We start from the raw sequence: 16710 nt of genomic DNA, 5'->3' as shown, positions 1-16710 counted from the left end.
GAGTATTTTTCTTGAATATCCCTGTGACTAACCATTCTTAAGATCAAAGCAATATTGACTTTGCTTTATATTTCGAGAGCCGATTTATGATCCTCCTTTATCAGTTTATGATAACATGTATCTCTTTTCTCAACTAAAGAGTGTCTTTTTATTGAAAAATCGAGATTGTAGGACAAACGGCAACCAGACAATCGGCAACCCAGTGTTTTTTTGCATACGCGGACAGTCAGCACCCTGTAAATTTGTCGACCTGGACAATCAGCACCCGATTTAATTGTAAACACTGACAAACAGCACCCTATTTAAAGTCCCCGGTCATAGCTTTATATATGGACAGTCACAGAATCGTAAGAAATTGTGTTTTTATTAATGATATTACTGATAATCCGGTTGAAATCGGTTGAAAACCAACAATATAGAGATTTTAATTTTGGGGTCGACTACGGTCAAGTACAAAAACGTTAATATAAATAATGCCTGACGGACATTGTGATAAAAAGTACCATCTCCGTGTATTGTGGTGTTTTCAAATAACATATTGTATACATGTACATATATTTTGTTTGGGTAATGGTGAGGTTGATCGACCGCGCTTGGAAGTAATACATCGGATGCACCTGTTTTAATTTTAAATCAATTCACGCTTGTAATTGATTAAAACAAGCGATAACGGTTAAACTTTCGTTAACAAAATTTGCAAATTCGGAATAAAAACGGTGAAACGAAACGTATTTGTAAATTGTGACAACAAATAGCGGTAATTACGGGGATAATTAGTTGATAGCGATTAAATAATTATTTCATCAAGCAATGTTCAACGCAATCTAATTGCAGAAAACAAACAGCGTGAAAAACAAAACCAGTTGACAATATTCGCGGCGATTTTCAATAATGAAGATTAAATAATAATTTGCGAAAAAGAAATGAAGATCTAACAGTTACCCATAATTGGTAAAGCAATTGGGAGATTAAAGAAATTTTCTGAAATTTATCACTTCTGTCGGACACTGATTGAGAAAAACGCTCTCGGCCACGATGTTGCACAAGTTAATTGACGCGTGTATGCATACTAACACAATATCACGGAAAGAGAAAAATAATGCATTTAATGTCAACCGTACTTTCGTTTGACAACGGATCATTTTAATTTCCTGCAACGATATCTATTCATACGACACATGAACACTATATATATATATATTATAAATCCGATCTTAATAAAAGACAGTTCCGCTCGGTAAAATATCGAATATAGTATATATTTATTATAAACAACTGGTAACAAGATGAGTTGCAGATAATTAGTCAGTTACCACATTTTAACTAACTCTTTTGACCTGTTAATTCTTTTCAGCTCAATGTAAAAATTGTTTAGAGGTGTTATTTAACAAATTAGCAGATAACGTTAATCACTCCACACTTATATTATGTCACTATTATTTATTGTGCTGTAACATTCTGTTATGTTTATGCAATATCATTTTGGACTTGGACTTGGTTTGATGACATAATTAGTTCAACAAGGTGCTGACGGGCTTTATCGATCGCATTTAATCGCGTGCCGTTTGTCCGGGTATACAATTAAATCAGGTGCGGATTGTCCGGGTCGACAAATTAACAGGGTGCCGACTGTCCGCGTATGCAAAAAAACACTGGGTGCCGATTGTCCGTGTGCCGTTTGTTCGGATACCGAAAATCAATATTGGCCAATGAGAGTGCATGCTTTGCAGGGGTTGACAAATTGTTTTTCAGCAACTTGCCCTGCAGGAGGAGTAGCTAAGAATTTTCACTTGCCCTGCTAAAATATGTACTTCTGCAATTTATTGAAAAAATGCACTAAATCAGTAACTTATATGTGTTAGTGTGATTTTCTATTGGTTATCTTAAGACTTGTTAACTCATGAACTTCAATACAGTTAATAAACGGTTTTAACACACTTTTAACTTGTTTCTTTTTCATTTTGTCCTCATGATCACAATCATTATGATTATACTTTAGGAGTATTGGAGAGTCCGAAAGGCATTTTGTTAAACTCAAACAACACTCTGTGTGAACAAAATGCAGATTTCTCTTTGTCATTTTTGTCTATTAAAACTTGCCAATAGCCATGCTTTAAATCTAAAGATGTGAAGAATTTATACAAATTTTGAGCAGTATTAAAATACCGTATACCGTACTGTATAGGATACATTCACGGAACATATGGGAAGTGGCGCGTAATGGGAAACATGACTAATTTTAGCGCAGTGTGTAATAATCAACATCCGGTTATTTTAATCGCAGATTTAACATTGTTTTGTTTGGTTAAGATGTGTTAAAACTTGAAATTTTAATCTTTTCGGCCAGAAATGCTACTCGCCCTGCAGGACGAGCGTTGCCGGAATATTAACTCATCGGGAGCCAATTTCTACTTGTAATTACAAGCGGGAGAGTGGATTTGTCGAGCCCTGCTTTGCATGAGCTACGACACATGTAGCCTGAACTTGGCTGAAGTAAAATAATGCAGAAAACAAGATTGACGTAATTGCCATTACGTGTTTTATTTTGTGACAGTTTGTTGACTTTGTTTTCTACCATTCTGATCGGTCCCTACGGTGTACACCTCAATGCTGAAATCTCAGCAAGTTGCTAAGGAGACTGATGATGGCCACTGGGTGTAATCCTCCAGGAAAATGTTCCATTATGCATAAATATGGTCACAACATAATCATTTATTTTGACTCATAAAGCCTTTTAACAGTCAAATTATTGTTTAATTCTTTACACACAGTTTTAAATGTTTTGTGAATTCTTATATGAACATAATTTAATTTGTAAACTGAAACACTGAATTTTAATTTTAACATGACATTAGTAAATTCTGGCTTCAAATTAACAGCCCTTCATGTATTTCGTTTTGTTCCTCTGTTTAAATAAAAAGCGCGCGTAAATTATGCAGACATGTACAACGTCTTGAGGAAAGTGGGGGTGTATTTATTGTTGTATAAAAACTGGAACAGCTTTTTTTTAAATTGAATAGTCATGACGCACCAAATAATGTCAGAATAAATGTTACAAAAAAAAATAAACATATGGAGGGGGCTGCCCTACCTTCATGTAACCCAACCCTAACAGCCCCTGTGGAAAGCACTCTACTGGTACACGCAAAGCTCATTTTTAGTCTTTTAATCTGTTAAACTGCCATTAGTAAGCTATGCTGATAAAATTGTTTCATATGTCTATCGCAAGTAGTTGCAATAATTCGAGTCCCTATTACGGACCCTTTAGGTCGCTGGGAGGTGCAACTCCTAAAGTTTTTTTTTCATGTAAACTCGCCACCTGGAAGCGGGGCAGCACTTTCATCGGTAATATGAGCCACATTAACTATAATTTTCTAGCATAAAAAGATCATAAATATATTCCTAATGCACAAATTAAAACACTGTAATACATGATATGCTGTGCTCACAGAATAAAGGTATTATATGTAATTCAAGTTTCAAATACATGAACGGTTTATGAAAATTTGTAAGTTCTTCGACTTGCAATGGACAATGCCGAGTATTCTGATTTGAAAATATGCTTTACATTTACATCAACTCTACTCATCAGAATCCTCCGTAAGATATCGTGTCTAATCATCGTGAAACATTGAATATGTCCTGAACCTCTGATAGCTTAAGTTTTTTTTTATAATCAAGTTTTTGCTATGAGCATTTTTCCACAAAAGACACAAATTGATTTCGATATAAACATGTATTGTGTTTGTCACAATGTATTAGGTAGATTGAACATACAGTAATACTCTAAGATTTCGGACATTAAGTTTTCGGACATTCTATAAATAAGCAAATATAATTATTTTTCATGACTCTTAATTTTCGGACATACAGGATTTTGTCCATAATTAATGTCTGTTTATTTTCAGACAGTTTATTTTACAGCGCTATTCTACTGACTTGGGCCCTGTTTTCGTTTATCTTGTGACATTCCAATCATGGATTTTTACTGCCAGATTAAGGTTATAAAATCTGACAAATGCATGCCTGATGGCGATTGACCATAACATACGATTAATTGGTAAAATAACCATTTATACCGTTAGAGAATATTGGATTCACCCAACAGCATTTGAAACAGTGTCGTCCTATTATGGAAATAGAATGTTTTCTGTTTTTTGTTCAATTTTATTTCAGGCAAGAGCTAGCAAAGCTGAGAAGTAGTTGTTATTTTTTTAAGCAGAAAAAGATGACTTTATCACAAGAAAATTATTGTACATTAATTTATTGCTTTTATTTTGATATAATTGTTAATTATAATTTTCAGACACCTTAATTTTTGGAAACCTGTAATTTTTTCTTATTTTGTGTATGTAAATTTTCGGACATGAAAATTATTGTTTAATGTCCAAAAACTTAGAGTAATTACGGTACATGAGGCATAGTTTTTACAGTGTGCAATATTACCAGACCCATAAGATTACAGGCCATGAAGTACATAGATTGGGCTTTTGAGGCCCAAGTTTATTAATTACCTTTTTTTAAACATCTAGAAAACAATTGTTTGTTAATTACATTATATATCCTAAAGAATTATTTGCTATTTATTATATATAATTTTTATTTGTTTTGGAGGCACAATTTTATAATGTTAGAAAGTAATCTTGTTTTTTAGAAAATAATCTTGTTTTTTACTTCTGAACAGGTCACTTTACAACATAATGATGCACACTATGTATGTATTTCAGACTTAGCAGCTAAAGATGTTAGCTGGACAGAGATTATTGAAGATTTGGGGTTTGTATATGATAGCATGATTTAAAGTTTGATCATATAATTAAAAAAAATTGCTTTTGGTCACCTTGTCCTTTAACAGCATGTTTTATTTGTTCCACCTTATGCTTAGATAACAACGATTCCCTTGCTTTTTAATATAGTAAGTGCTAAATTCCCCATGGTTTCTTCAAATTTTAAGTTGTTTATACATACAAAGAAAACTTACTGTATTGTCAGCATTTTCAAGAAAATAAAATGAGGCAAAATTGGGTAATACAAAAAAAAACACAGCCTAGAAGAGTAGACAAAATTTCATTTTTATGATGCCTCAACGGAGTGGGAGGCTGTTACCCATCAGTTGATATGGACCTCCGAGCCTAACCTCCTCTTTAACTATTGGATAGATCGTGCTCAACAATGGGATGATCTTAATGTGTTGATTATTGTTAAGAAATGAACTGGGCTGCAATGTGCTTTGGCAGAATTATGGTCCATCGTCTGTTTTTCACATTGAGAAGCTTTCAAAAAAACTTCTTTAACCACTAACATCTGAATTAGTGCTAACCAAGACATTTTGTGTGTGGCAAAGCCAAGTTTTGGCATAATAATGGCCTTTTAACTGTTTCTCAACTAAATAATATGTTATCCCAATAGTGTGTTCTTTCAATTCCTCTTTATCATGAAAGTTTATCTAAGGGCAAATTTTGCGGAAACTTTCACAGCTTAATGACCATAACGTGTAGATGATCATTAAGAAAGGAATTTGGACGGTAACTATTTTTTGCTGAATTATTTATCTTCGTCTTCTGGGCCGCTGAAGATTATATGAGTTGTGTTCTGAGAAAACTGGGCATAATTCATGTTCTGAGACAAATCCACTATATGAGTCGTGTTCTGAGAAAATGCATGTGCGTAAAGTGTCGTCCCAGATTAGCCTGTGCAGTCTGCACAGGCTAATCAGGGACGACACTTTCCGCCTTAATTGGATATTTGCTAAGAAGAGACTTCATTTAAATGAAAAATGTCATTAAAAAGCGGAAAGTGTCGTCCCAGATTAGCCTTTGTGGACTGCACAGGCGTATCTGGGACGACACTTTGCCCACATGCATTTTCTCAGAACACAACTCATATAGTGGATTTGTCTGTGTCCAAACATGTGTTTGGGGGCCTCAATGTCTGTTACACAATTCTAGTTCTTTTATAAATCAAATAATCACATGACTGTACAATGTTTTTTTGGGGGGCACAAGTTTGGACAAACATTCAGCTACATTCCAATCTCAAAAAGTGTATAATTTTCCAAATGACTGCCTAAAATTCCCAATAGAAGGTTTAACAAAAAATTCAATTGCAACATTAAGCTCATTTTCTAGGCAGCTCTATAAGTTAAACCATAGTAAATATATGGTATTAAAGGGGCCTTTTCACAGATTTTGGCGTGTTTTGAAGTTTGTCATTAAATGCTTTAAATTGTTAAAGGTAAACATTTAATTTTAAAAGCTCCAGTTAAAAATCAAAAATAAAATTTAAAAAAAGGAAAATAGGTAGCCCGCAGTAGGGCTCGAACCTGTGACCACCGGAATCCTGAAGTAAAAACGCATTAGCCAACTGAGCTATCCTGCCAAGCATACATAAGATCCGTATTTTGTACCTTATATAGGCAATCTTCGTAGTTTCACAAATTAAAACGACAACAACAGAACTCTCCAAATTATTCAATCGTTTCGCGTTGCAACGCTTTATAATTTTTAGGTTTTTAAATCGTCAAAAGATGCATATAATGGCTATATTAGACCATGGCAAATGTTCAGTAATACTTTTTCCTCACAAATATTTTACCTAAACAGAAAATTTGCGAATCTGAAACAACTTTTTTCAATTTTGTCAATTTACCAAACCGAGAAAAGATCCCTTTAAAACAATTTTATTCTCATTTAAAAGTATTTTTATGCAACAGTTTCACCAATTTCCCCAATTTCCAAATGCAAAGAGCTGCGGCCATATTTTCGAAATGGTAAGAAAACACTACAATGTCACTGTATATATTTGCATTCCAGTCAGTACCTTACAAGTCCCACCACCAGCACCAGAGCTAGGGCAACACGGCTGATTGCAGACATCCTTCACTACATTCCAAATGATCTGCTTACAGAGAAGGAGGGTAAACAAATAACCAGAAATCTAAAACCATGACTCTTTCATTAATGTTATCGTTATCAAAATTTTTAAATGTAAATATATATGCAGTCATTCTCTTAAAATCATAATTTAAATAGATATATCTGTTGATAATGTTTTCCACTTGCAGTACAAGTTGAGGTGTCTAAGGGATTTTTAACCATTTATAAAAAATTCTAACTTATTTGAAAGCTTTAATTATTTATTGTAATTTATTGACAGCTTAATAAAACAGTTTAATAAAATTAATTTGGATACAATTTCTGTGTGTCATGCCTTGATCACTTGCTGGTTAACCCTTTCCCATTCAGATGCAAAGTGAAAATGGCAAATGTGCAAACAGCATAAAACCAGAACAGCCTGCGAGTAAATAGCAGCCTGTTCAGGTTTTATGCTGTTTGCTGCTCATCAGTATCCAAGGGTTAGAAATGGAGCCTGTAAAATTTGAATCTAGTAAGAATGGTCTTTAATTAAATTTAACTTTCTGAGGGACTACACATGCGTCAAAATACATATCTAAGTTGTAAAGGGTTATACAGCTGCTACATATGCAGTATCCACATGTATCTGTTTAAACATATATTTATTGAATTTATCTACAAAAATCTAGAAATGACCAATATTATTTTTGTACTTATGTTATTAATATTTCTTCAATTGATGGTTATTATCTAAAAGATCTAGCAGCACTAAATATGCTCTCTTGTCTGTAGCTTGGACGACATGTTAAGTTCGCCAGGTGAGCAATTTTGGTTGTTCCGACTCTCTAGTCATCTGTGTTTTCAGTGAACTTGTTGATCACCTACATCTGTGAGAAACTGAAAGACCACCACTCACTCCAACCTCCTGCATTATATGGCCTCCTGGCACTTGTAAGTACATATGAGCTACTTTTTGAGAAAATGGGGTTTAATGCATGTGCATATTTTTATGCCCCCGGTAGGGTGGCATATAGCAGTTGAACTGTCCGTCAGTCTGTCCATCCGTCTGTCCGAAAACTTTAATATTGGCCATAATTTTTGCAATATTGAAGGTAGCAACTTGATATTTGGCATGCATGTGTATCTCATGAAGCTGCACATTTTGAGTGGTGAAAGGTCCAGGTCATCCTTCAAGGTCAAAAGTCAACAAATACAATCCATGGGAAGTAATAAGCTTAAAAAGGGGGACAATTTCTAAACCTGCCAAATGATATATTGAAATTGTATTTCAAAGCGGCGGAATAGGGGGCATTGTGTCTCTGACAAACACATCTCGTGTTTTATACTAGATAAGCCTTTGCAGTCCGCACAGACTAATCAGGGGCAACACATTCCGGCTTAAATGGATTTTTCACCAAGAAGAGACATCCTTTAAACAAATAAATACCATAACAGCAGAAAGTGTTGCCTCTGATTAGCATGTGCAGACTGCACAGGCTAATCTTGGATAACACTTTACACACATGCATAAAGCCCGGTTGTCCAAGAGCATGTATCATATTTATTGGTGCAAAACTTCTACATGTCTATATCTGCTTTAAAGATAATTACTTACATACATTTACAAAAAACAAACAACAACAACAACAGTGTGTTAAGAAAATGGCATATTTGTGTATGTTCACATGTATGACTCTAGGTTCTGTGTGTATTGTCCTGTATTTCAAAGGCCATGGGTTACTTGCGATTGTAGTTTAATGCTAGCGTATTGTAATTATATTTTCTCTATTGTTTCTGGAATTTTAGTATTCGTTTATTCCATCCATAGTGTTGAAAGTTATTCTTCCCATCTTCTTGAAATTGATCTTGAAATTATCGATAAGTGGGTCTTTAAAAGCATTTTTTAGCACATCTATTTTTTGAAAAAAAAATCACCTTGGCGTTGGCGTCTGCGTCGGCGTTTGGTTAAGTTTTGTGTTTAGGTCCACTTTTCTCATAAAGTATCAAAGCTATTGCATTCAAACTTGGTACCCTTACTTACTATCATGAGGGGACTGGGCAGGCAAAGTAAGATAACTCTGGCGTGCATTTTGACAGAATTATGTGCCCTTTTTATACTTAGAAAATTGAAAATTTGGTAAAGTTTTGTGTTTAGGTCCACTTTATCCCAAAGTATCAAAGCTATTGCTTTCATACTTGCGACACTTACTAACTATCATAAGGGGACTGTGCAGGCAAAGTTATGTAGCTCTGACTGGCATTTTGACAGAATAATGGCCCCTTTATACTTAAAAAATTGAAAATTTCATTAAGTTTTGTGTTTTGGTCCACTTTACTCCTAAAGTATCATTCATAGCTATTGCTTTCAGACTTGGAACACTCGCAAACTATTATAAGGCGACTGTACATGACAAGTTGCATAACTCTGGTTGTCATTTTACAGAATTATGGCCCTTTTTTGACTTAGTAACTTTGAATATATGGTTAAATTTTGTGTTTACATCCACTTTACTTCTAAAGTATCAAGGCTATTGCTTTCAAACTTCAAATACTTTCATACTATCATGAGGGTACTGTACTTGGCTAGTTGAATTTTACCTTGACCCTTGAATGACCTTGAGAAATTGCCATGACTTCGTTATTTATGATCAGATTTGATTGATACTTTGACAAAACAACTCTTACCTGACATACTACAATTGACTCCACCCAAACCATCCCCCATGCCCCCCCCCCCAAAATATTTTTTTTATTTTTTATTTTAAAGATCATCTTCTAAATGACCACACCCTCACACTATACCCCCGCGACCACCCCCAATTTTTTTTTTTGAAACATGGTTAAAAAACAAAAATATTGATTTTTTATTATTTTATTTTTGAAAGACCGTCCAACTACCGGTATCCCATGCAAGAATCCCCCCCTCCATTTTTTTTAATTGTTGAAGTATTGAGATATGTCCCTTTAGAAAGAAAAATAGATGAGCGATCTGCACCCGCAAGGCGGTGATCTTGTTTTATAAAAAGCAGCAAATAATATTTTGGATGATTGTGTCGTGTTTTATTTTTTAATCAGTGTAAAGCCCCTCATCTGAGCAGTGAGGACTTGTCAATGGTATGCCACCAAATATTTACGGAGGTCAACTGCCAGAGCCTGGCTCAGGGGGATAGAAGGATCGTCTTCAACCTGTTCTATGCTCTACTCACGACACGACTTAAAGGTGAACTCTTTGTGAAAAAACATAAAAAAACTTCTTTATTGGCTAAATCAATATTAACATAAAATGTATTGTGTAGTATTTCATAAAAAAGATAAACAACATATATAGGATGTGGCAGGAGTTGTCATGTCGTACCATATTTTAGTAAACAAGTTCAGGAATTTTGTAAGTAAGCGAGTCTTTGGTCGAGCTTACTAAAGAATTTCCTGGACGAGTTTAATAAAATATGGTATGAAATGATAACGAGTGTCAGATCTTTTTTTATGTCCCCCACTATAGTAGTATTGTTTTTGCCCTGCCTGTTGGTTGGTTGGTTGGTCTGTTTGCGCCAACTTAAACATTTTGCAATAACTTTTGCTATATTGAATATAGCAACTTGATATTTGGCATGCATGTGTATCTCATGGAGCTGCACATTTTGAGTGGTGAAAGGTCAAGGTCATCCTTCAAGGTCAGAGGTCAAATATGTATGGCCAAAATTGCTTATTTTATGAATACTTTTGCAATATTGAAGATAGCAACTTGATATTTGGCAAGCATGTGTATCTCATGGAGCTGCACATTTTGAGTTGTGAAAGGTCAAGGTCGAGGTCATCCTTCAAGGTCAAATATATGGGTCAAAATTGCTCATGTAATGTCACTTCTGCAATATTGAAACTAGCAATTTTATATTTGAAATGCATGTGTATCTCATGCACATTTTGAGTGGTGAAGGGTCAAGGTCAAGGTCATCCTTCAAGGTCAAACGTCATATAGGGGGACATTGTGTTTCACAAACACATCTTGTTATCACATGCTCATGAGCAAATTAAATAAATATTTACGCAAGCATAATGATAAATCCCGAATGTTGTTTACATATTGTGACGTGATTTGATGTTGCAACGTCATTTCAGCAAAATAACAAAATGCGATTGGTCAATCGAACAAAAACTATGCCAATGAAAAAGCTTAAAAAGTATATTACACATGTGCAAGATAGAAATATTCGTAATGGTTATATTACATGGGAAACAGGGTATGGCATTTGATAAAACAGCCATTCACATTTTTACAAATGATTATAGGTTACTCTTTTTACAGGGGCTTTTTGGTCATATTAGGGGCTGTTATTTGGCCACTTTCAATAACAAAAGTATATGTTTTTCCCTTTTGACTATTAAAAATTATCAAATAAAGGTTCAATTTTTTTTATTTGCAAACAAAATGCAACAAAATTTCCCTATGCAGCTCTTAGGGTTAAACTTGAGTAAATATATAATAGAATTATTTTTTGTCTCAATTTTGAAGTATCAGTTAGCAAAAAACAAAATAAACCAATTCGCCCATTTTAGTCAATACATGTACAAAAGTTACCAATCAAAAGGGACCCAACCTTATTCCCAAATGGTGGAGAAAAAAAAACAATGCCTAAGACAAGTATATTGGTAATTATTACATTATGTTGTTTTAAGTTACAATATTTGTATGCTACAGATGTCCAGAAGCTTGGAGGAGACTTTATCATTGGCTTCATTCAGATGATGGACTCCGAGAAAGACCCTAGAAACCTTGTCATTTCCTTCGCATGTGCCCAGATTATCATCAGAAACATCCCTCTTGGAGCATTTAAGGAGGAAATGTTTGAAGTCGTGTCCTGCTACTTCCCAATAGATTTCTCTCCAGTATGTATAACACTTATAACTTTCTAGGCATGCTATTATGGTATGATTCTGGTTATGAGCATAGATATGAGTAATTTTAATTGGGGTACAATTTTAGTTTACATAAAAATATGCAAGAATTTCTATTGAAATCATCTTGATGAATACAGTTTATGTGTATCCATTTGTAGCTCACAAAAACTTGTATTTAATTAAAAACTGATGACTTTGATAAATGATTTCATTTGCTTAAAAAAAAAGAAAATAAAAACAACTCCTTGTAGTAAGATTTTGATTAATTTGTGGATGTTACAAATATTTATTGATCATATTTGGTGATGACATTTTGCTGAGGTCCAACCGGCTGATGTTACTTTCTTTCCAGTCCCTGTGTATCAATGATTCTGTTCTCTTTTTACTAGTCCCAGACTGATCCCAGCGGTATCAAGAAGGAAGATCTGATTCTCGGTCTGCGTGCGTGTCTTGCAGCCAGTCCACTGTTTGCAGAGTATTGCCTCCCTTTGTTGATGGAGAAACTTACCTCCGAGCTGAAGAGCGCCAAAATTGATGCTCTGGAGACTTTAGTCAGTGAAATCCCAATCTATATACATATAAATGAGTTGCACTTTAGGAAAATGGGGTTAAATGCATATGCAGAAGTGTCATTCCAAATTAGCCTGTGTATTATGCACAGGCTAATAATCAGGAACATCACTTGTTGCCTAGTCTAGATTTTTGTTTAGAAAAGATATCCATCAAATGAAAAACAATTGGAAAGTGTTGTACCTGATTAGCCTGTGCAGACTGCACAGGGTTATGAGGTACAATAGTTTACCCACTTAAATTAATTCTGAGTTTCTTAGAGCACGGCTCAAAGATATGATTTAAGTTTTAAACCATGTTTTCCGAAGGAAAAAACTGGTTATTAGATTGGCGAATGTTGGCGGGCGGGCTGGCGGGCGGGCGGAACAAGCTTGTCAGGGCCATAACTTTGTCGTTCATTGTGATCATTTTGCACATTTGTTCACCATCATTTGACGGTGTGTCGCGCGAAAGAATTACGTCAATATCTCCAAGGTCAAGGTCTGGTTATAATATTGCTTGTAGTAGGAGACCAGAACTAATATAACCTAGGAATCAATTCAGGAATATTCTGTTAAGAATACAAACACACAATTTCAGATTTCATCAGATACGACCTGGTGCTGTACATGAGAAGACATACCAATAGTTATCATTTATAAGAAAAATTATTGTTCTTATTGATCAAATTATTTTAGTGAAATTACCATGTTACAGGCTGCATGTGCAAAGACGTATGGGGCGAACAACTTGTACGAGTTCCAGAGTGCATTCTTCTCCTCCATAAAGAAAGAGGTAAACTTTGCTTCTGGGAACAGTTATCATATATTTTTATGCCCCTGGTAGGGTTGCATATAGCATTTGAACTGTCAGTCTGTCTGTCTGTCTGAAAACTTTTACATTGCCCATAACATTTGTAATATTGAAGATAGCAACTTGATATTTGGAGCTGCACATTTTGAGTGGTGAAAGGTCAAGGTCATCCTTCAAGGTCAAATGTCAAAAAGAATAATCAAAGTGACACAGTAGGGGGTATTGTGTTTCTGACAAACACATCTCTTTTTTGATTATGTATGTCAATTTGTAGTCCTGCTTTATGAATAAAAAGCAAAACAATTTGATGATTCAAAACTAGTTGCCAGATACAAAACAAGTCACCATTTAGCAGCGACCATATATGATTTTGACTTGATGGTCTGAGACACAAAAGGGTTTCCTAAAAATTGAAATTACTAGCATTCAATCAAACTTTTTTTAATCTTATCAAAAATTGTTATCTAGGGTTATACAAATCTGTGCAATCAGGATGGTTTGAAAATGACAAACAAGTTACAAGCAATTGATAATTGGAGTGTTTTTTTTTTCCAAAATTGTTTCCATATTGGCTTCATTAGGTTTAGTTTTAACCTATTGATTTTAGCAGAATTTCATCTAAAGCCTATGGATTTTAAAAACAAAACTTGAGCCCATTTCTAAGGTAGATCCAGTACTTGGTGTCTATAAGGTGTGGATCAAACCCGTTTCATCCCAGTCACTTTGTGGACACCTTATCCACTATGCCGTGGTGACCTTAAAGGGACATTTTCACAGATGTTTTGAAATTTCTCATTTAATGCTTTAAATTGATAAATGTTAACATGGGAACAAAGAGTTTGAGTATTATATAAAACAAAAATAAAGTTAATGAAAGAAAAAAAGAAATCCACATCTGGGCTCAAACCACTGACCTTTGGAGTAAAAGACTATCGCTTAAACCACTCGGCCATATGTGCTGACATATTACTCAAGGTATTTTATACAGTATAATAAGCAATCATCATAATGTTGCAAATTATAATTATAACAACAGAACTTTTTGAATTATACATTCGTTTGCGTTTGTTATGCTTTATAATTTTCAGGTTTTTAAATTGTCAAAAGATGCATTTAATGCATAACTTAGAGCATGGTTAATGTTCAGTATTACTGTTTCCTTGCACAAAACATCAACAGTCTGTAAAATCTCAGGTGTTCCTGTCTGGTGACCCAGCCGTGGAGACTGCCGCACTCTCTGCACTCACTTCCCTGGTGACTGCCATTGCAACGGGTGTAACCACGGTAACCTTACATATGCAAACACTTGAATGTGATATTGAAATGAGTTTTGTCTGTAAGTATTATTTTTCTTAAGTATTTAGAGAATTTTCATATTGCATAGGTAGCAAAATAAACCTTGAGCACAGTGTGGTAAAAACTTATATTGTAAATATGAAGAAAAAAAAAGCACCACATATAAATACACTTATTTGTCCACTCAGGTGTCATGGTCTTGTGTAAAACAATTGGCAGAACAAATATTTAAAGCAAGTATAGAAAGATAAGTTTGCATGTAAATGTGTTAGTGCTTAAAAAATCTTTTATATTTAGATATGAGCTTGATTGATTTTTTTAAATTATTGTGTTGTGAATAAATACTACACAAAACAGTAAATCTAGCGAGTGAAATATAAGCAAAAGCTTTCATAGTAATACAGATTTAGACTAGAGACTAGTTTGTATTGAATTAGAGTATATTTTTTTGTTTACAGAGTAACAAACGCCATAGTTTGGAAGGTTTTGTGGATGAGATATTACAAGGTAAGCTATTCCAACTTTCACCAATTGACAGTGTGCAATGGAATATACCATTTTGCCTACATATGTAAAAGCCAGTCAAATGCTATTTGCTATGATCAATGTTTGTGAATTTTGATCAAAACAAGTTAATCTATAAAATGTGTATCAATAGTTTGTAGATGCAACATTCTAAATACCTTTTTTTACTAGGATTTTTTAGTTTTTGATGACAACAACTTTTTGTACCCAGAGTGTAAGAACCACCTCCTTCAACCAGAGCTGATGCTGATGTTGTCCACTGGGCGTCTGCTGCAATCTGTTGCCATGGCAACCAGCCAGTCATGTGACCAGGTTGTTAGGGCAGTGATGCCCTTGCTGGTTGACACGTTCAATAAACAAACGCAGTCCACTCCCAAACACAACGTTGTCCTGGTGGTCAATGGATTTATAGGCGTTACACAATGCTTTACATATTCAGACAATAGTAAGTGAGTGTTTTTAACTTATTAGAGTGTTTTCTTTTCTTTAAACTCATAACAAGTGTATAAAATTGTGCTTGATTTTTATGCTCCCCTAAACTTTTCGGGGAGCATAAAGTTGCCCGTTTGTCCTTCCTTCCTTACTTCCGTCACACTTTTGTTACAGTTTCTTATAGCGCCTTCAATATTTTACCCATCTCTTACATATTTGGTATGTAGGTACCTTGCATGGACCTCTACCTTTTGATGAGGTTTGAGGTCACTGGGGTCCATGTCAAGGTCACTGAGGCTAATAATAGATTTTCTCAAGGTCAAACAAGGGGAGCATCTATCGTTTTCAACGATACTTGTTTATATACTGATATATAGTTTGTATGTTCTATTGAGATGCATAAAGCATAGCAAGTGTAAATCCCTTCATCTGTACATCCCTGCATATATTCCTCAAGCTTATATTTTCAAGGCCTCTTTCACTTTTGTGTGAATTTCGCTCATACCAACCTTTTTGAATGACCTCAATGTGCATATGATAGTAATGGAAATATAATTTACCCGGTAGGCTGCGATGAATTCTGGCAGAACTATGACCCTTTGTCTGTATTTCCACTATAGAATGTGTAGTCCTTAATTGTTTTTCAGCTCCTCTTGAACATCTGGCTGGATATGGAATGAGATCAATGTTCAGATAATCGTTAGAAATTACTGGTAAAAATTTGCGTGCAACTGTTCCGTATCTCTTTGTCTATTACAGATAATGAAATAAAATTTACACATTTTTTCAGGGTCTTTATGAACAGCCACTGACTAAGACCAATAACTTTGACCACCCTGTATGCAGGATTAGGCTCGCTGTTTAAAAAAAGTTATGTAAAGGGTTGTGTACAAGATGAAATTAAGCTGATAGTTGTCTGGTAACAAGTACATATCCCTGTAGCTACTATAAATATAATACTGAAACTTCACATTTGTCTTTGGGATCATCATGCAAGATCACTGACCAAAATCTTGGGTTTGCATTTGATGCCAGTGGAGTCAAGGTGACTGTAAGTTTAAGTAGAAAAAGAATTACTGCTCAATAACTTTGGTGGAGATTCTTTTTGAGGTAGCTTACATGCAACCCTTGGATTGGATTGCATTTTTGGCCAGTTGGGTCAAGTTCAATGTAACCAATAAAAGATAAATGGTTTCTGCTCAATAACTTAACTTTGGATGGATAGATTGTATTGTTATTTTGTTGTTGTTTTTGAAAAAAAATTATGAGCTATTGTCATCACCTTGGCGTCGGCGTCGGCGTCGGCGTCCGGTTAAGTTTTGCGTTTAGGTCCACTTTTCTCAGA

At 34.7% G+C, this 16710-nt stretch overlaps 1 protein-coding gene across 3 annotated transcripts in view; it reads left to right on the top strand.

The window, feature by feature from the left end:
* LOC127857506 (MMS19 nucleotide excision repair protein homolog) overlaps window positions 1–16710 on the top strand; it is a 38207-nt gene that overhangs the window by 532 nt on the left and 20965 nt on the right. For all 3 annotated transcript variants that reach the window (XR_008038390.1, XM_052393900.1, XM_052393899.1), the window contains exons 2-11: window positions 4728–4776; window positions 6813–6916; window positions 7720–7805; window positions 9930–10074; window positions 11551–11738; window positions 12140–12301; window positions 13017–13094; window positions 14307–14396; window positions 14867–14915; window positions 15145–15378. Coding sequence is in view for 2 of the 3 variants with exons in the window: in XM_052393900.1 (XP_052249860.1) it covers window positions 4728–4776; window positions 6813–6916; window positions 7720–7805; window positions 9930–10074; window positions 11551–11738; window positions 12140–12301; window positions 13017–13094; window positions 14307–14396; window positions 14867–14915; window positions 15145–15378 (1185 nt within the window). In the remaining variant the exon portion in view is untranslated. The remainder of the gene's footprint in view (window positions 1–4727; window positions 4777–6812; window positions 6917–7719; window positions 7806–9929; window positions 10075–11550; window positions 11739–12139; window positions 12302–13016; window positions 13095–14306; window positions 14397–14866; window positions 14916–15144; window positions 15379–16710) is intronic.

Source organism: Dreissena polymorpha, chromosome 14, assembly GCF_020536995.1.
Source record: "Dreissena polymorpha isolate Duluth1 chromosome 14, UMN_Dpol_1.0, whole genome shotgun sequence".
Taxonomy (NCBI): Eukaryota; Metazoa; Mollusca; class Bivalvia; order Myida; family Dreissenidae; genus Dreissena; species Dreissena polymorpha.
Note: the sequence above shows the minus strand (reverse complement) of the source record. Positions and strands in the feature narration are given on the sequence as shown.